This window comes from Akebia trifoliata, chromosome 3 (assembly GCF_017979445.1).
Source record: "Akebia trifoliata isolate Shusen 1 chromosome 3, ASM1797944v1, whole genome shotgun sequence".
Taxonomy (NCBI): Eukaryota; Viridiplantae; Streptophyta; class Magnoliopsida; order Ranunculales; family Lardizabalaceae; genus Akebia; species Akebia trifoliata.
In genome coordinates this window covers 42,350,752-42,364,001 of record NC_141377.1, presented here as the reverse complement: position 1 = coordinate 42,364,001, position 13,250 = coordinate 42,350,752, and the positions used below count along the sequence as shown (strand labels likewise).

Sequence of the window (13,250 nt, the reverse complement as noted above, 5' to 3'; positions counted from 1 at the left end):
TATGAGCTCGAGTTATCACCCACAATCCGATGGCCAAACTGAAGTGGTGAATCGAACTTTGGAGCAATATTTACGTTGTTTTGCCGGTGAACAGCCTCGAATGTGGATCGAATGGATTCCTTGGGCCAAGTTTAGCTATAATACGTCCACACACTCTTCTACCAAGATGTCACCTTTTGAAGCTGTTTATGGCATTAGACCACCAAGTCTACTAGCTTATGTATCGGGTACTTCCCGTGTCCAAGCAGTGGATGAGTATTTGTGAGATCGAGATGCCGTCCTTCGTGAGTTACGGCGCAATCTACTCTTGGCGGCTCGGGATCGGATGAAATGTCAAGCGGATCAGCATCGACGTGAAGTCTCATTTCTTGTGGGAGATTTTGTGTATTTGAAATTGCAGCCTTATCGACAAACTTCCGTGGTTTTCTGACGTTCAATGAAGCTCGCACCACGTTACTTTGGTCCATATCAAATAGTTGAGAAAATAGGATCGGTGGCTTATCAACTTGCTTTACCTACAAGTTCTCAAATCCATGATGTGTTCCATGTCAGTCTGTTGCGGAAGCATTTGGGACCAGTCACCCCAGCCTCTTCCCACCTTCCGCCAATTTCAGAGACTACTGCCATCCTTCCAAGGCCGGAAGCTATCCTAGACTGTCGTATAATTCGTAAAGGGAAGTATCGTCCGAAGTCTGAAATCTTGGTTAAGTGGCAAGGGACGCTAACAGAAGATGCAACTTGGGAAAATGAGTGGCGTTTTTCGAAGTCTTATCCTAATTTTATCCTTGAGGACAAGGATCCTTAAGTGGGGGGGAATGATACGTGCTCATATATTTAGGGCCCATGTACTTAGTGGTAGAAGTAGTTGCTGTCCATGTAAGTGGTAACTTACTTAGTGGTAGAAGTAGTTGCTGCCCATGACTTAGGAAGTAGAGGGGGTAGAAGACGTGGTCTTAGTGGTAGTAGTAGTAGCTGCCCATGTAAGTGGTTACTGCCCATGTAAGTAGTAACTTACTTAGTGGTAGTTGCTGTATTTTTTTACTGTTAGCATTTCCTTTCTGCTGTAAAACTATATATAGTCTGATTTAGTTTAAAAAAGGGTATGAAACAATTGCCTCTAACTTCTCTCATCTTTCTGATTTCAGATCTCTTTCCCATTTTAAATTCACTCTTATCAGATTATTGTTAGTTATGCAAAAATCATAGTATAATATTCAAATGAATGTCAGGATCAAAGTTATAACACTTTTTTTAGAAATAGCACATCCGTATATTATTACTTCCCAAAAATCCTATCTTGCTCTTGAGGTTTGAGTTGTTGAAAAGGAGTAAAATCAAAGTAAAAATCCGTTGTCTTTATTTCCCAAAAATTCTATCTTTATTCTTGAGTTTGAAAGTTGAAAGAGAGAATCTCAAAGTTGAAAATTAGGGCACCTAAATGATCGGTATGGGAAGAAAATCAAGGGATTTTGACTAGAGGCTGAAGAGGAGGGTATTTATATTATTTTTTATTAGTATTCAAGAGTAGATTGAGGTTGAGGGATGTGCCATTAGTTTGAAAATACAAAGGGCATCTCTAATATTTGCCAAAATGTAAAGACCTTTAAATAGTCCTATCTAGAATCAAGTAGGGAATATGTTCCATCTAATATATTTTAGAAAAAAATAGAAAATAAATAAGATAAAAATGTTAAATACTAAAAATTTAGATATGCAACTGAGTCATAGAGTTGACTGGATTAGTTGAGAGTTGAGATTAATTTTCAAGTTTGGAACATTGATTATGAATTCTTGACTAGAGTTATGGTAGATGCGAGAGGTTATAACTTTTCACAAGTTGGGATGCACCTTACCTGAATCAAACCACTACAACAAGGATCTCAATTCCAAGTTACATCCTACGTCCCAGAGTAGAACTTAGACTCACGATCCAAGATATCTGTCACCGATAACACTACCCACTCAAGGGCCTTGATTCCTGACCTATTAATACTAGAAAGGGTTGAAGGATAGAGGATTAAAAGCTAGGCCATAACAATCACCATTGTTTTCTAGAGGTGATACCACCTCTCATGGTCAACCAAAGAGAAAATTGTTATTAGGGAGAATATGATCTACTAAGTTGATACCACTAAACACGTGTTATAAAAGAAAGAAAATCATTCTTGAGACGTGATGTTACAATTCATGACAAAGCTTCAAAGACCTGTAACAACAAAACGTATAAATTAAAAGAAATGCCATTTGGCAAGAATTGCACAAAAACGCTCATGGAGATTCACCTCCATTAAGTTTCAAACAAAACTAAATCGATCGACACATGTAGACATGCGAAAAGACAATTCTGAAACGTGGCATCAAATACATATGTAGTCAAAGATCACGATATGAGTAAGAAAATAAATGATTCAACCAAGGACCAACAAAAATCTATAAATATAATTTCCATCATAAAAATATAAAATATTTATCTTTTTTGGTTTGTTAACTTCTAATTTTTTTAATTTATCCAAACAGTATACCTTTTAATGCACTTTTTTAAAGTATTAATTTTAAAATATTTTAAATTTTTTTAAAAAAATTGCAAAACTGTCGAAATGAAGATAATAAAAAGAGGGATACAGGGAAAAAAATCGCAGTTGGAAACCGACTTGAGATAGAGTCATATTATTGTACGAGCAATAAAGACAAAGAAGTTGATGCTCCAACATTTAATCTCAATATAAAAAATGAAAATACGAATAAAACACATAGAAGTCCGAGTGACGAGATAGGGACTTGGACGATCGAGAAATAAGAGAGAGAAAGAGTGAGTGGTTAGTGGGCAGTATCACAGCTACATTTCTTTATCTTTATCAACTTTATTAAAAACAGCCTCTCTTGTCTTGTCTCGATGTTATGTGGTAGACAGTTAGGGAGATGGCAGTTTCGAAACACCACTTGGCTTTCCTATTATTTAAACTAGAGGTGGCATGTACTTAAAAAATAATTGGATTTATGCATGATTAAACTTTGTTATAATTAATTTAAAAAATTTCAAATCAATAGTATAATTTTATATAATATTTTATTATTTAATATATTATAAATATCCTTTTTATAATTTAAAATATTAAGTAATATATTGAGGTAATTTTGAAGATAACATAATAAAAAGATATAATGTAATTCTAAATATCCTAATGCTGCCATTTAGGGTTATGTGCGCACCTCCACGTCAGAATTGTAAGAATCACAGGAAATACTGTGTCGCCTCGACTCTTCTAGAAAACTAAGAAACATGATTATAGGGATTGTGAAAATGTAATATTATATTATATATAAAGATTTCTTTGTAATTTAAAGTATTACTAAGACGATTTTAAAAATTAAATAATAAAAGATTTTTTTTGTAATTTTAGAAAACTTAACTATCATGATTATTATTTTATTCATCTGGACAAAAATGACCTTGATGATAATAAAGTTAAATGTAAATGTGGGGTTTTTTGGTCTTCCAAATTTTAGCGTTGAACCATTGCAAGTTTCTGTAGATTTGATTATGATACACTTGTAACAATTCTAGCCTCTCCAAGCATTGGATCCTAAGATACTCCATCAAACTTTCATTTGTGGTCCAAGTTAGGCTCCTAAATGCCTAGTAGGAGTAACTCAAAAAGAACTTACTCCATTCAAAAGTAACGTTGAATAAATAATGGAAAATGTGGTATCAAATTCTCTCTCCGTTTGGGCCATCAATCTTCAAATTTCCCCATTCTTCTCCTCCAACTCTCCACCTAGTGAACCTCGTAATCACACTTCAACAATTAAGTAACATTTTTGGTAGAATAATGGGGCCATGATTAAGGATGCGAATAGGTGCCAATTTACTTGATGTATTCCAAACCGATTGATTAGTTTAAGATCTACCATCATGGACTCCATCATTTTAGGGTAGTCATGTTAAGGACTAAATAATATTCAGCTCTTTTTTGGGTACCCAACTAGTAAATTTATTGTACTTAAAATATTTGTAATAAAATTAATAGTTAATTTAATTATATAACAATCAATGGATATCTTGTAGTTATTTAAAAGTAAAATATTAAGAGAATGTGAAGTCTTTATTTTTTAGCATCCATCTATGTAAACATCCATTCATTTTCCATATTCTCATTCAATTTCAACAACAAATATCCATACCATAATTTCTTAGATTTTCTTCTCAAAAGTTTGATTTACTTGAAGAATTCATTGTTGATCTTAACTTTCAATTGAGGAATTCAAGTTAGATTATTTACATTTATAAATAATTATCGATTTTATTAGATACTCATCTTTTTTTCTCATTAAAAAAAATTGTCTTTCTTAATGGGTATTTAATGGTTATTGAGTATTTGTAGGTTGGATTTTAGTTTAGAGGATCTCATACCCATACTTGAAATTGATGAGAAACAAAACTGAGATTTTATTTAGGTTTCGCTAGCTTATGGATATATGAGGAACCTACCCAAAATTGACGTATTGACACCCCTACCCATGATAGAAATTCGCATGCTTCTAACTTTGAAAATGATTCCCTATTGCTACAACTAAAATAATGTAGATTAATAATCCCAAGTGTAGAGTGTGTAAGGGAGTAAACAAAAAAAAAAAAAAAAAACTCGAGAGTTCTAAATCAATCCACAATAATTGTGTCAAAATAAAATGAAAGCACGTAAATTAAAAGAGATTTGACCTAAACTACTAAAAATGATAAATTTTTCATACTTTTGTATGAAGTAAAAAAATAAATAAATTTAAAACAAAAAATACAAAAGTGTTTAGGCAATCAAGGATCCACTTTTCTGGTTAGTTTCGAATAAAAATTCTCCATAACCAAATGATATGTCAATTAAACAAAAAAAAAAAAAAAGAATTGCTGAAATATTTTGAAGTTGCACGTGTAATACATTCATATATCACAAAGATTTAAAAAAAAAAATCAATGTAACAATTATCCACAATAAATCAATTTTTTTTCTCAAACATTCAATGTGGTGATTATAAACAAAAATTCAAAAAGAATTTATAGATATGAAATTAATTAAAAGAAATAATTCACCTTTAAATTAATTCAAAAATATAAAATTATACATGATTGTTAAACAAAATAAAATTGTAGATCTTTAAGCTTCGCCCTTAGCCTTAGTTAGGGTTTTCAACAATAATTTTTAAAGAAAAATTCATCAAAATTATTTAATAAAAATTTAGAAATAAATTTAATATAAAACTAAAAGATAGACTAGAAAAGAAGAGGGATTAAAAAAGAAAAAAAAGTGAAAAGTAGAAAAGATGAAGTATTTTCTAGAACATAAATAAAAAATTAAGAGAATAAATAAAATTAAAAATAGAAAGAGAAGGATATGGAAGGAAAGAGAAATTGACATGTGGATGAAAGAGATAGAAATAAAAATGTGTGAGAGAGATGTTAAGAATATTTTAGACAAAACATAAAATAGAAGGATGGGGGAATATGTGTAGTATACAAGAACGAGTTTTTCTTCTTTTTGGAAACATTTTTTTTATTCTTTAACCATTCCTTATATATTTATCTTATATTACTCATCCACCATTTTGCAAGTTTTCTTCACCAAAAGTCATTTTCTAGGTCTTCTCTCATATTTCATGCCTTTAACACCTACAAAAATAAAATTAAATCAAATAAGCTCAAATGACCAAATTAACATTAATTAATCACCATAATTGGGGTAAAAATTAGTATTTTATGCATTAATAACTTGTGTAGTTGATTCCTAGTTCTAAGAACATTTTAATTGCATACAATACTATCTAAAACTCATGTATTACCTAAATGGACTATCTTAATTTAGGCTTCAAAACTCAAAAAACTTGAATCTAACTCGAATGCCAATAGAGTCTTGTCAACTCAACTATTGGTGCATTGACTGGGATAAGTCCTTAATCTAATGTACCCTTATCTATTTTATGGGTTTATATCACTTTAAACCCCAATTTAACAATTATCTTATGGTACCATTCTCTTACCTTCTTTCATGATCTATAGGATCTATAAATATCTATTTTCAAATTTTTTGTTGTTAGTTAAACTTTTGGATTGTTACCTTAAATTGAGGATAAAGGGATAAAAATGAAAAATAACAAAATGGGTTAAAGGGGGTAGGGAATATAGTAAAATTAGGACGGTGAAGAGGAAAGACAATTAAGTGGATCCCACAAAAATGTAGTTCAATGGCATATTTATCCTTACAAAACTGTAGTTGGGATGAGAAATTTATTCTTAATAATTATGGGTCCTACAGTTGTGTTTTATTATATAGACTAGAATTAGTTCGTGCCTACAACACAGGCATCCACTTAAAGGGTTTAGAGGGTAAAAGAGGGAAAATAATAGAATTTGAGGGGGATTATTAAAAAATCGTTGGGTTTAAAAGGGTAAAAGAGGAAAAATAATAAAATTAAATGGGTATTGTTGAAAAATGGAAGGAGTGGGGGAGGAGAGTAAAGATAATAAAGTTTAAGGGGTAGGAGAAAAGTAATAAAGTGGGTCATTGTAGTTGAATGAGAGGTTTATCCCCACAAGTGAATCTTACCGTTGTATTTTATTATATAGAACAATTGTGGGTTCTATAGCTGTGTTTTATTATATAGATGAATGCATAATATATAAATTTAAAATATATTTGCAAACGGTGCAAATTATGTCAAACTAGTTTGGTTATTATTAACCCCTAATCTTATCAAAATTTACTAAATTAAAAAGGAAAAGTGCTACTACCACATGTTAATTATACAAATTGATGATATTTACTCCCAAATTGGATGGGTTAATTGACGTTCATTTGGTTAAGTGAGTCTAATTAATTGAATTTTCATTTTTATAGCTGTTAGAGGTTCAAAATAGGAGAAATTGCTAAAAATGAATATTTAATGAAGAAAGTATGCAAAATGGCGGATGAGCAATTATGAGACAAGTTAAAGGAATGGCTAAAGAAAAAAAGAAATTTTTTCACAAAGTGCTTCACACATTCTCTTATGTATCATACAAAGTATTTCCATTTCTATTTTGTATTATTGTAAAAAGTCTCATACATATCTCTCATATCTTTTTTTATTTCTATTTATTTATTTATTTTTTCCCCACATGTTAAATTCTTTCACCTTCTATTTAGTACTTATTATATTTTATTATTTGTTTCTATTTTGTTTATTCTCACACCATTATTTATTTTCTCTAGACCTCTCATTGTTGTTACGGTTGTTCTTTCTCTAATCTCTTTCTAGTTTTCTTTAAAAAAAATTAGTTTATTTTTCTAATATTTTTTATTCAATCATTTTGATGGGTCCGTATATGAAGACTGTTGGCTAAAATCCTAGTTAGGGTTAAGGGTGAAACTCAAAGATTTGTAATTTTATTTCGATCAACATTGATTGATTAAGTTTCATATTTTTGGATTGATCCAAAATGAGTTAATTAATTGATTTGATTCAATATCTATAAATTCTTTTTAAGGTTTTGTTTATTACTATCACATTGAATGTTTAAATTTTTTTTCTTAATTCACAATAGATGAATGTACACTAATTGCTTACAGAATCATTGTAATATGTAAATGTGTTACACGCAGGGGTACACATTGGATTGGGTAAATCCGAGAACCGAACTAATTCGAAGTCTTTTGGATTAGATTGGTTCGGATTGAACATGGTTTGGCTCGGGTGTGGATTGTATATAAAGAAATCCGATTGATTTTGTTCGATTCCCGATTAGGGGTATAATAGAACCGAACTAATCCGAAGTATATATATATATATATATATATATATATATTTAAAAATAAAATTATTTTTTAGTTTCGTTCTTATATTATATATTTCTCTCACTCTCAATTGTGTTAGTATGTTACGATGAGGTAACTCATCAAAATCTTCAACTTCATCTCCTCTATTTTTTTTTAAAAACAAAAACTCATAAAAAAATGTACACAAATCACTCTCTCAACTCTCAAATAGATCAACTCATTTATGAAAAAACTTTTTCAAAAGTATGATTCCTTATTTTTTTATGAGAACCCTTTATGTCGTGTTTGTTAGATGAAATACACTATACAAACCTAGATTTGGATTAGTTAATCTACCATTTATGGATTAATTTCCTCACTAATCCATCCAAAATACCAATTTAAAATTGTAATTTTTTTTTTAGTCTCATTGAGCTTCCTCTAAGTTTTAATTTATACAGATTTCAGTCAAAATTTAATTATAAAATCATTTTCATTTTAAAAATAGGTATTATTTATGATCTGATCTAAATGGTTTCTCTTTTGAAAGAAAAAATACTAGTTTTTCTATTTTGAAAGTATGAGAACCAAGAACCGATCCGAACCAATGTTAGTTTGGATTGGTTCGATTTTATAGGGTAATTGGATTGGTTCAGTTCCAAATTTGTTGAATCGATCATATTTTGTTCGATTCTAATTTTGCCAAAATCCGAATCAATTCAAACAATGTGCACCTCTAGTTACATATGTTTTCTTTCAATTTTTACATAATGCTCGTGAATTTATCTCAGACCTTCAGGATTTTATTACTTCCTTATAACCTTGCACATGGGGTATTTAATCTATGTTATTTTAGTTGTAGCATCACACCAACGTTTGCTAATGCCATCGAATTCCTATGTAAAATACTAAAGAATTGGACATAGTTGAGTGGCGTTGGCAAAAATTGGTGGGCGCAATGACAACTCTCTAAAAGAATGTGAGTGCTAATATTCCAACTAGAATGTTTTCACTCGATCAATACTCGACTGATGTATTACGAAGACGAAACATATATATATTTTCTTGCGATACACAAATGCACATAACACGTTCACGGAGTTTTGTACGAGTGAAAGACTTCCTAGTTAAGAAATTATTATTAAAACAAATATTGAGTCCGACTTTATTTTTAGATGATCGAGTTTTTTTCTTTTAACCAAAAAAATATATATATATTGTAAGGTGACTTATTGGCAGTGTCTCGGGAAAGCAATCTTTGGTTTCTATTATTGTTTTCTCCCAATTCGAAGTAAATGGATTTTAAAATTCACGGTGCCGATTGTAAGGAAATGTCCTCGATCTTTCTACATCACGTGCGTTTATTCATCTTATTTACCTAATTAGCCCTATAAAAACTTTCGCTATTCGCAAAGGATGTAGCAAATAGATGGGGCAAAATTGTAAATTTAAAAACTCAAGTCAAGACGGTTGAGTCGTCTCAATCTGTTACCAAAAGACAATGCATGCCACACGTGTCTCTCTCCTGAGACGTTTTTCTCTCTATGCTAGTCGTCTTTATACGACGATGAGTACATCTTTCCTACGTGTTACATCCGCACGTGCCATCAATAGGACAAAAGAGGTTAAAGTTAGTGTCATGCGAGTAAGCCAGCTGTTCAAGTGTGACGGCTACACGCTGAAAGTACGATTCTCCATATCTCTTTTTTTTTTTTTTTCTTAAACTTTTCTTTTTCACTTTTCGTTTTTACAGTTTTGCTATTTATTTTGAAAATCAATTTTAAAAAAGAAAAAAGAAAAAAAGAAAAAAAGAAAAAAAAGAAAGGTGCAGTTCACATCCTTCAATGCAATACTTTATTAATGCTTTAATAAAAAACTAAAACGAGAAAATCAAAAGCCGCGTTGTTTATATATATATTATTTTCTGACTGTTAAAAATATAGTTAAAGTCGACTAATTTATTAAATTGTTATTGCCTCCCTAGAAAGAGGAGTAAAATAAAATAAAGTCTAAAATGGAAATAAGTAGGAAGTTTCTTACACCACGCGTGTAAGTTTTCTATTTGTTCAACGTTATAGGCGAGAAAATCTCGCGCGAGATTTAGTTAGCAGTTATCACCGACCGAAAGGGAAGTTACTGTGAAGATGGGAGCATGGGAGGTTTAATACATCATGTCAGTCAAAGTTGCAATATTTTTCAAAAATCAAAACCTACCCAATAATATCACTAACAGGGGGCGTTAGGTAGTAGGTACAGTGTACGATAAACAGATAGATACGGATCAATTCAAACCAATCTTTTCCATTTATTTATCCTCCCTCCACACTTAATTAATTATTCTTTAGTCCCTTATTTTAAACATTAATGTTAAAAAAGCAAGTCGGCAAAGCTTGAAACACGAGAGAAAAGAGAGCTGGGTAGGGGTCCGTACAGGTAACGAAAAAGAAAGTCGGTTTTGGCAGTTTCGAAAACGAGGGTTAGTAACTGGCAAGTGCCGGTTAAGAGAAGGCCGTTAAGGTACCTTTCAGAGTGGCAGGTTTACAGGCTGGATTGATAGAATGCAGTAACGGTCCGCTGTGACCAAATTTGTCGTTATTGACAGCTCAGCAGTTCCGTGCGTTCGTTCAGATAAAGAAATACCTCACAAAATGCTCTCCAGCCTGGCTTAGTCAAACTCATCTGTTACTCTCTCTCTCTCAACAGTATTCGTTGTTACCCTATAATTTCAAATTTTCGTGATATTTTCGATAACTTCCTCTAATTTTGTATCTCTACTCTTTTATCTCTCTTTGTCAAGTTAAAAAACCTACCCTAACTTCCAAAATAGATTTCTTCGAGAAATTAACGAGATCTATGTAAATATCTACGATATAGAAGTGACGCGTGTTGCAATTACAGCTGTATGCAAGAAACCGCTTGCCTGGAAGAAGCGGTGCTCTCTTGTTGCCCATGACTAGTAATGCAACCGGCTCATCCGGTCCTCTCTGTCCTTCCGTTATAAACCCTCTCTCGATCGCGTCTCTCTTCGCAAGAATATAAGGGAGAGAGTCTCCCCCATCTCTATAGTTCTCTTTCTTTATAACACAAGTCAGTCTCTTTTTTTTTTTTAATTTTTTTTTTTTGGTGCCTTCTTTGGATCATTTTAGGTTCTAGGGTTTTGAATTTCGATCGATTAACTTGAATCCATGGCTTCATCAAGGAAAGATCTGGATCGAATCACAGGTCCATGGAGTCCTGAAGAAGACGATACGTTGCAGAAACTCGTACAGAAACATGGACCAAGGAACTGGTCTCTGATAAGCAAATCGATTCCTGGTAGATCGGGCAAGTCATGCCGTCTCCGATGGTGTAACCAGTTGTCTCCACAGGTAGAGCATCGAGCCTTTACTCCTGAAGAGGACGATATGATCATCCGTGCTCATGCGAAGTTCGGGAACAAATGGGCGACGATCGCTAGACTTCTGTCTGGTCGTACAGACAACGCGATCAAGAACCATTGGAATTCGACTCTCAAGAGAAAATGTTCTTCATCAACGATGGATGATAGATCCATGGAAGGACATCCGCATCAACGGTTGAAGAGATCTGTGAGCGATGGCGCGGCTGCGCCTGTTTCTGGATTGTATTTTAGCCCTAATAGCCCGTCTGGATCTGATGTAAGCAATTCTAGTCTTCCTGCTTCGTCTTCGTCTCATGTCCATCGACATGTGGGAGGCGGAATCATGACTTCTTCTTCTTCACAGCTTGAAACGTCTGCTTCGATCAAAGATCCACCGACTTCACTCACTTTATCACTCCCTGGATTTGATTCATGTGAGGTTTCGAATCGCATTTCAGTATCTAATCATGCAACGGCAATCCCATTAAATCTTACTCAAAATCGGTTTCAATCTTCGGAGCCACCGCAAATGCCGTTACAACAATTTGTTTCAGAACAGATCCATCTACAACATAACTATCATCATCAGTATTATGAATCAGGATCATCAAATGAAAAATCATTTATGCCTTTTATTCCAGATGGATCATTGAAGGAAAAAGCATTTCTGCCTTTTAGTCCGGATTTCTTATCTGTGATGCAAGAGATGATTAAGAAGGAAGTTAGAAACTACATGTCCGGTTTGAACAGAACGGATTGTGCTTGATGGAAGGGATTGGTATAAGAATTGAGAATTGAGAAGTTCGAAAAGTTAATCGAACAGAATCGAAGAAGTAAATAGATGGAGAATAGGAAAAAAAATAATCATGTTTTTTTTTTTTTTTTTTCTTTTCGTTTTATTGTACATAAACTGAGATCGATGAACGATGAGGATATGAGACAAGATTATCAGGACAAAGAAAGTTCGCCTGATTTTAATGGAACACAAACTGAAGTTTCTCTTTCTTTGCCTCAGAATCCGATCACTTAAATAAATAAATAAAAACGTTTTTCTGTTAAAACTTTTTATTTTTTATATTAATTATGTGGATGTTTTTCTTAAAAAAAAAAAAAAAAAAAATTTAAATTCTTAGTAAATAATGAGGGGGATAAATGACCCGTTTTGTCGCATGAGAGTTCGTTTTTCGTTTTGTTCTAACAAAGAATCAAATTAGCGTTTTGAGCTTTTCTTAATAAGCTGGATATATGTAGTTCTAGGATCCCCACAGCACCAATAACAATGACCATAAGAACCAAATTCTCCTCATACTCATACTCGAGTGGGGTGTGATAGGGTAAAAACAATAGGATCCCCTCTAAAGCAATCTTCCAATTAATCATTCAAATCCTCTACGTGAAAGTACGTATAATCCTTCAGTCTCCCTTTGTTGCGGTGTGAGATACTCGATACATAATTCTTGTTTTTTGAGTTAGAATTGACCTTGTTTTTGACATTGAAGCTGTGGTTCTTGGTTTCAATAGCTATTTGTAACTTCTTACCCAGGTCAACACTGGGTCGGTCAGCCTCACAGCTTATGAGCCCTTTGTTTCCTCCCCTTCCTTTTGGTAGTAGTTTAGGGAGGCGGGGCTCTATGGCTGTGAGCAGACCTCTATCTAGAGAGAATTCAAGTTTGCTTTTGTTTTGTTGCTTCATTACCCCCAGAAACTAAATCTAGATGAGGATGATACATCAATCACACTTTTTTTCTTTTTTAAGAAATTGTGAAATTTTAAAAAAATCAAATCAAATAGGGATTGCCTTGATCATAAGAAGAAAGTTGCTCAAGTTTTTTTGTATCAGGCTTGAGGGGCCTAGTTGGGAGGTTCTGGCTGGTCGTACAATAGCTCATATGCAGCTCAACTGAAGATCATAGGCCCAATAAAAAAAAGGACTTGGACTGGATCTTTTGTCGCCAGTGAAATTAATCTGCTATTTAAAATCTGTTATCCGAATGGCTGTCAAATGGATTATTCTTACGAGGAGTTCAACTCCTATCCAAGTCAGGTAAATGCTTCGTCAAGGAGTACAATTTGACACTAAAATTATGTTA

The 13,250-nt window shown here is 32.8% G+C and overlaps 1 protein-coding gene and 1 pseudogene across 1 annotated transcript; both read left to right on the top strand.

The window, feature by feature from the left end:
- The first annotated feature begins 436 nt into the window (after positions 1-436).
- Positions 437-805, top strand: LOC147407090 (uncharacterized). Its single transcript, XM_086432586.1, has one exon. It carries the CDS (start codon positions 437-439, stop codon positions 803-805), a length of 369 nt encoding a protein of 122 aa, XP_086288712.1.
- A 10,001-nt stretch (positions 806-10,806) lies between these two features.
- Positions 10,807-12,165, top strand: LOC147407089 (transcription factor MYB44 pseudogene; annotated as a pseudogene).
- Positions 12,166-13,250: the final 1,085 nt, after the last annotated feature.

What these genes read in the sequence shown, in the direction of transcription:
- LOC147407090 (XM_086432586.1), top strand. Translation starts at nt 437, where the DNA reads ATGAAGCTCGCACCACGTTACTTTGGTCCATATCAAATAGTTGAGAAA.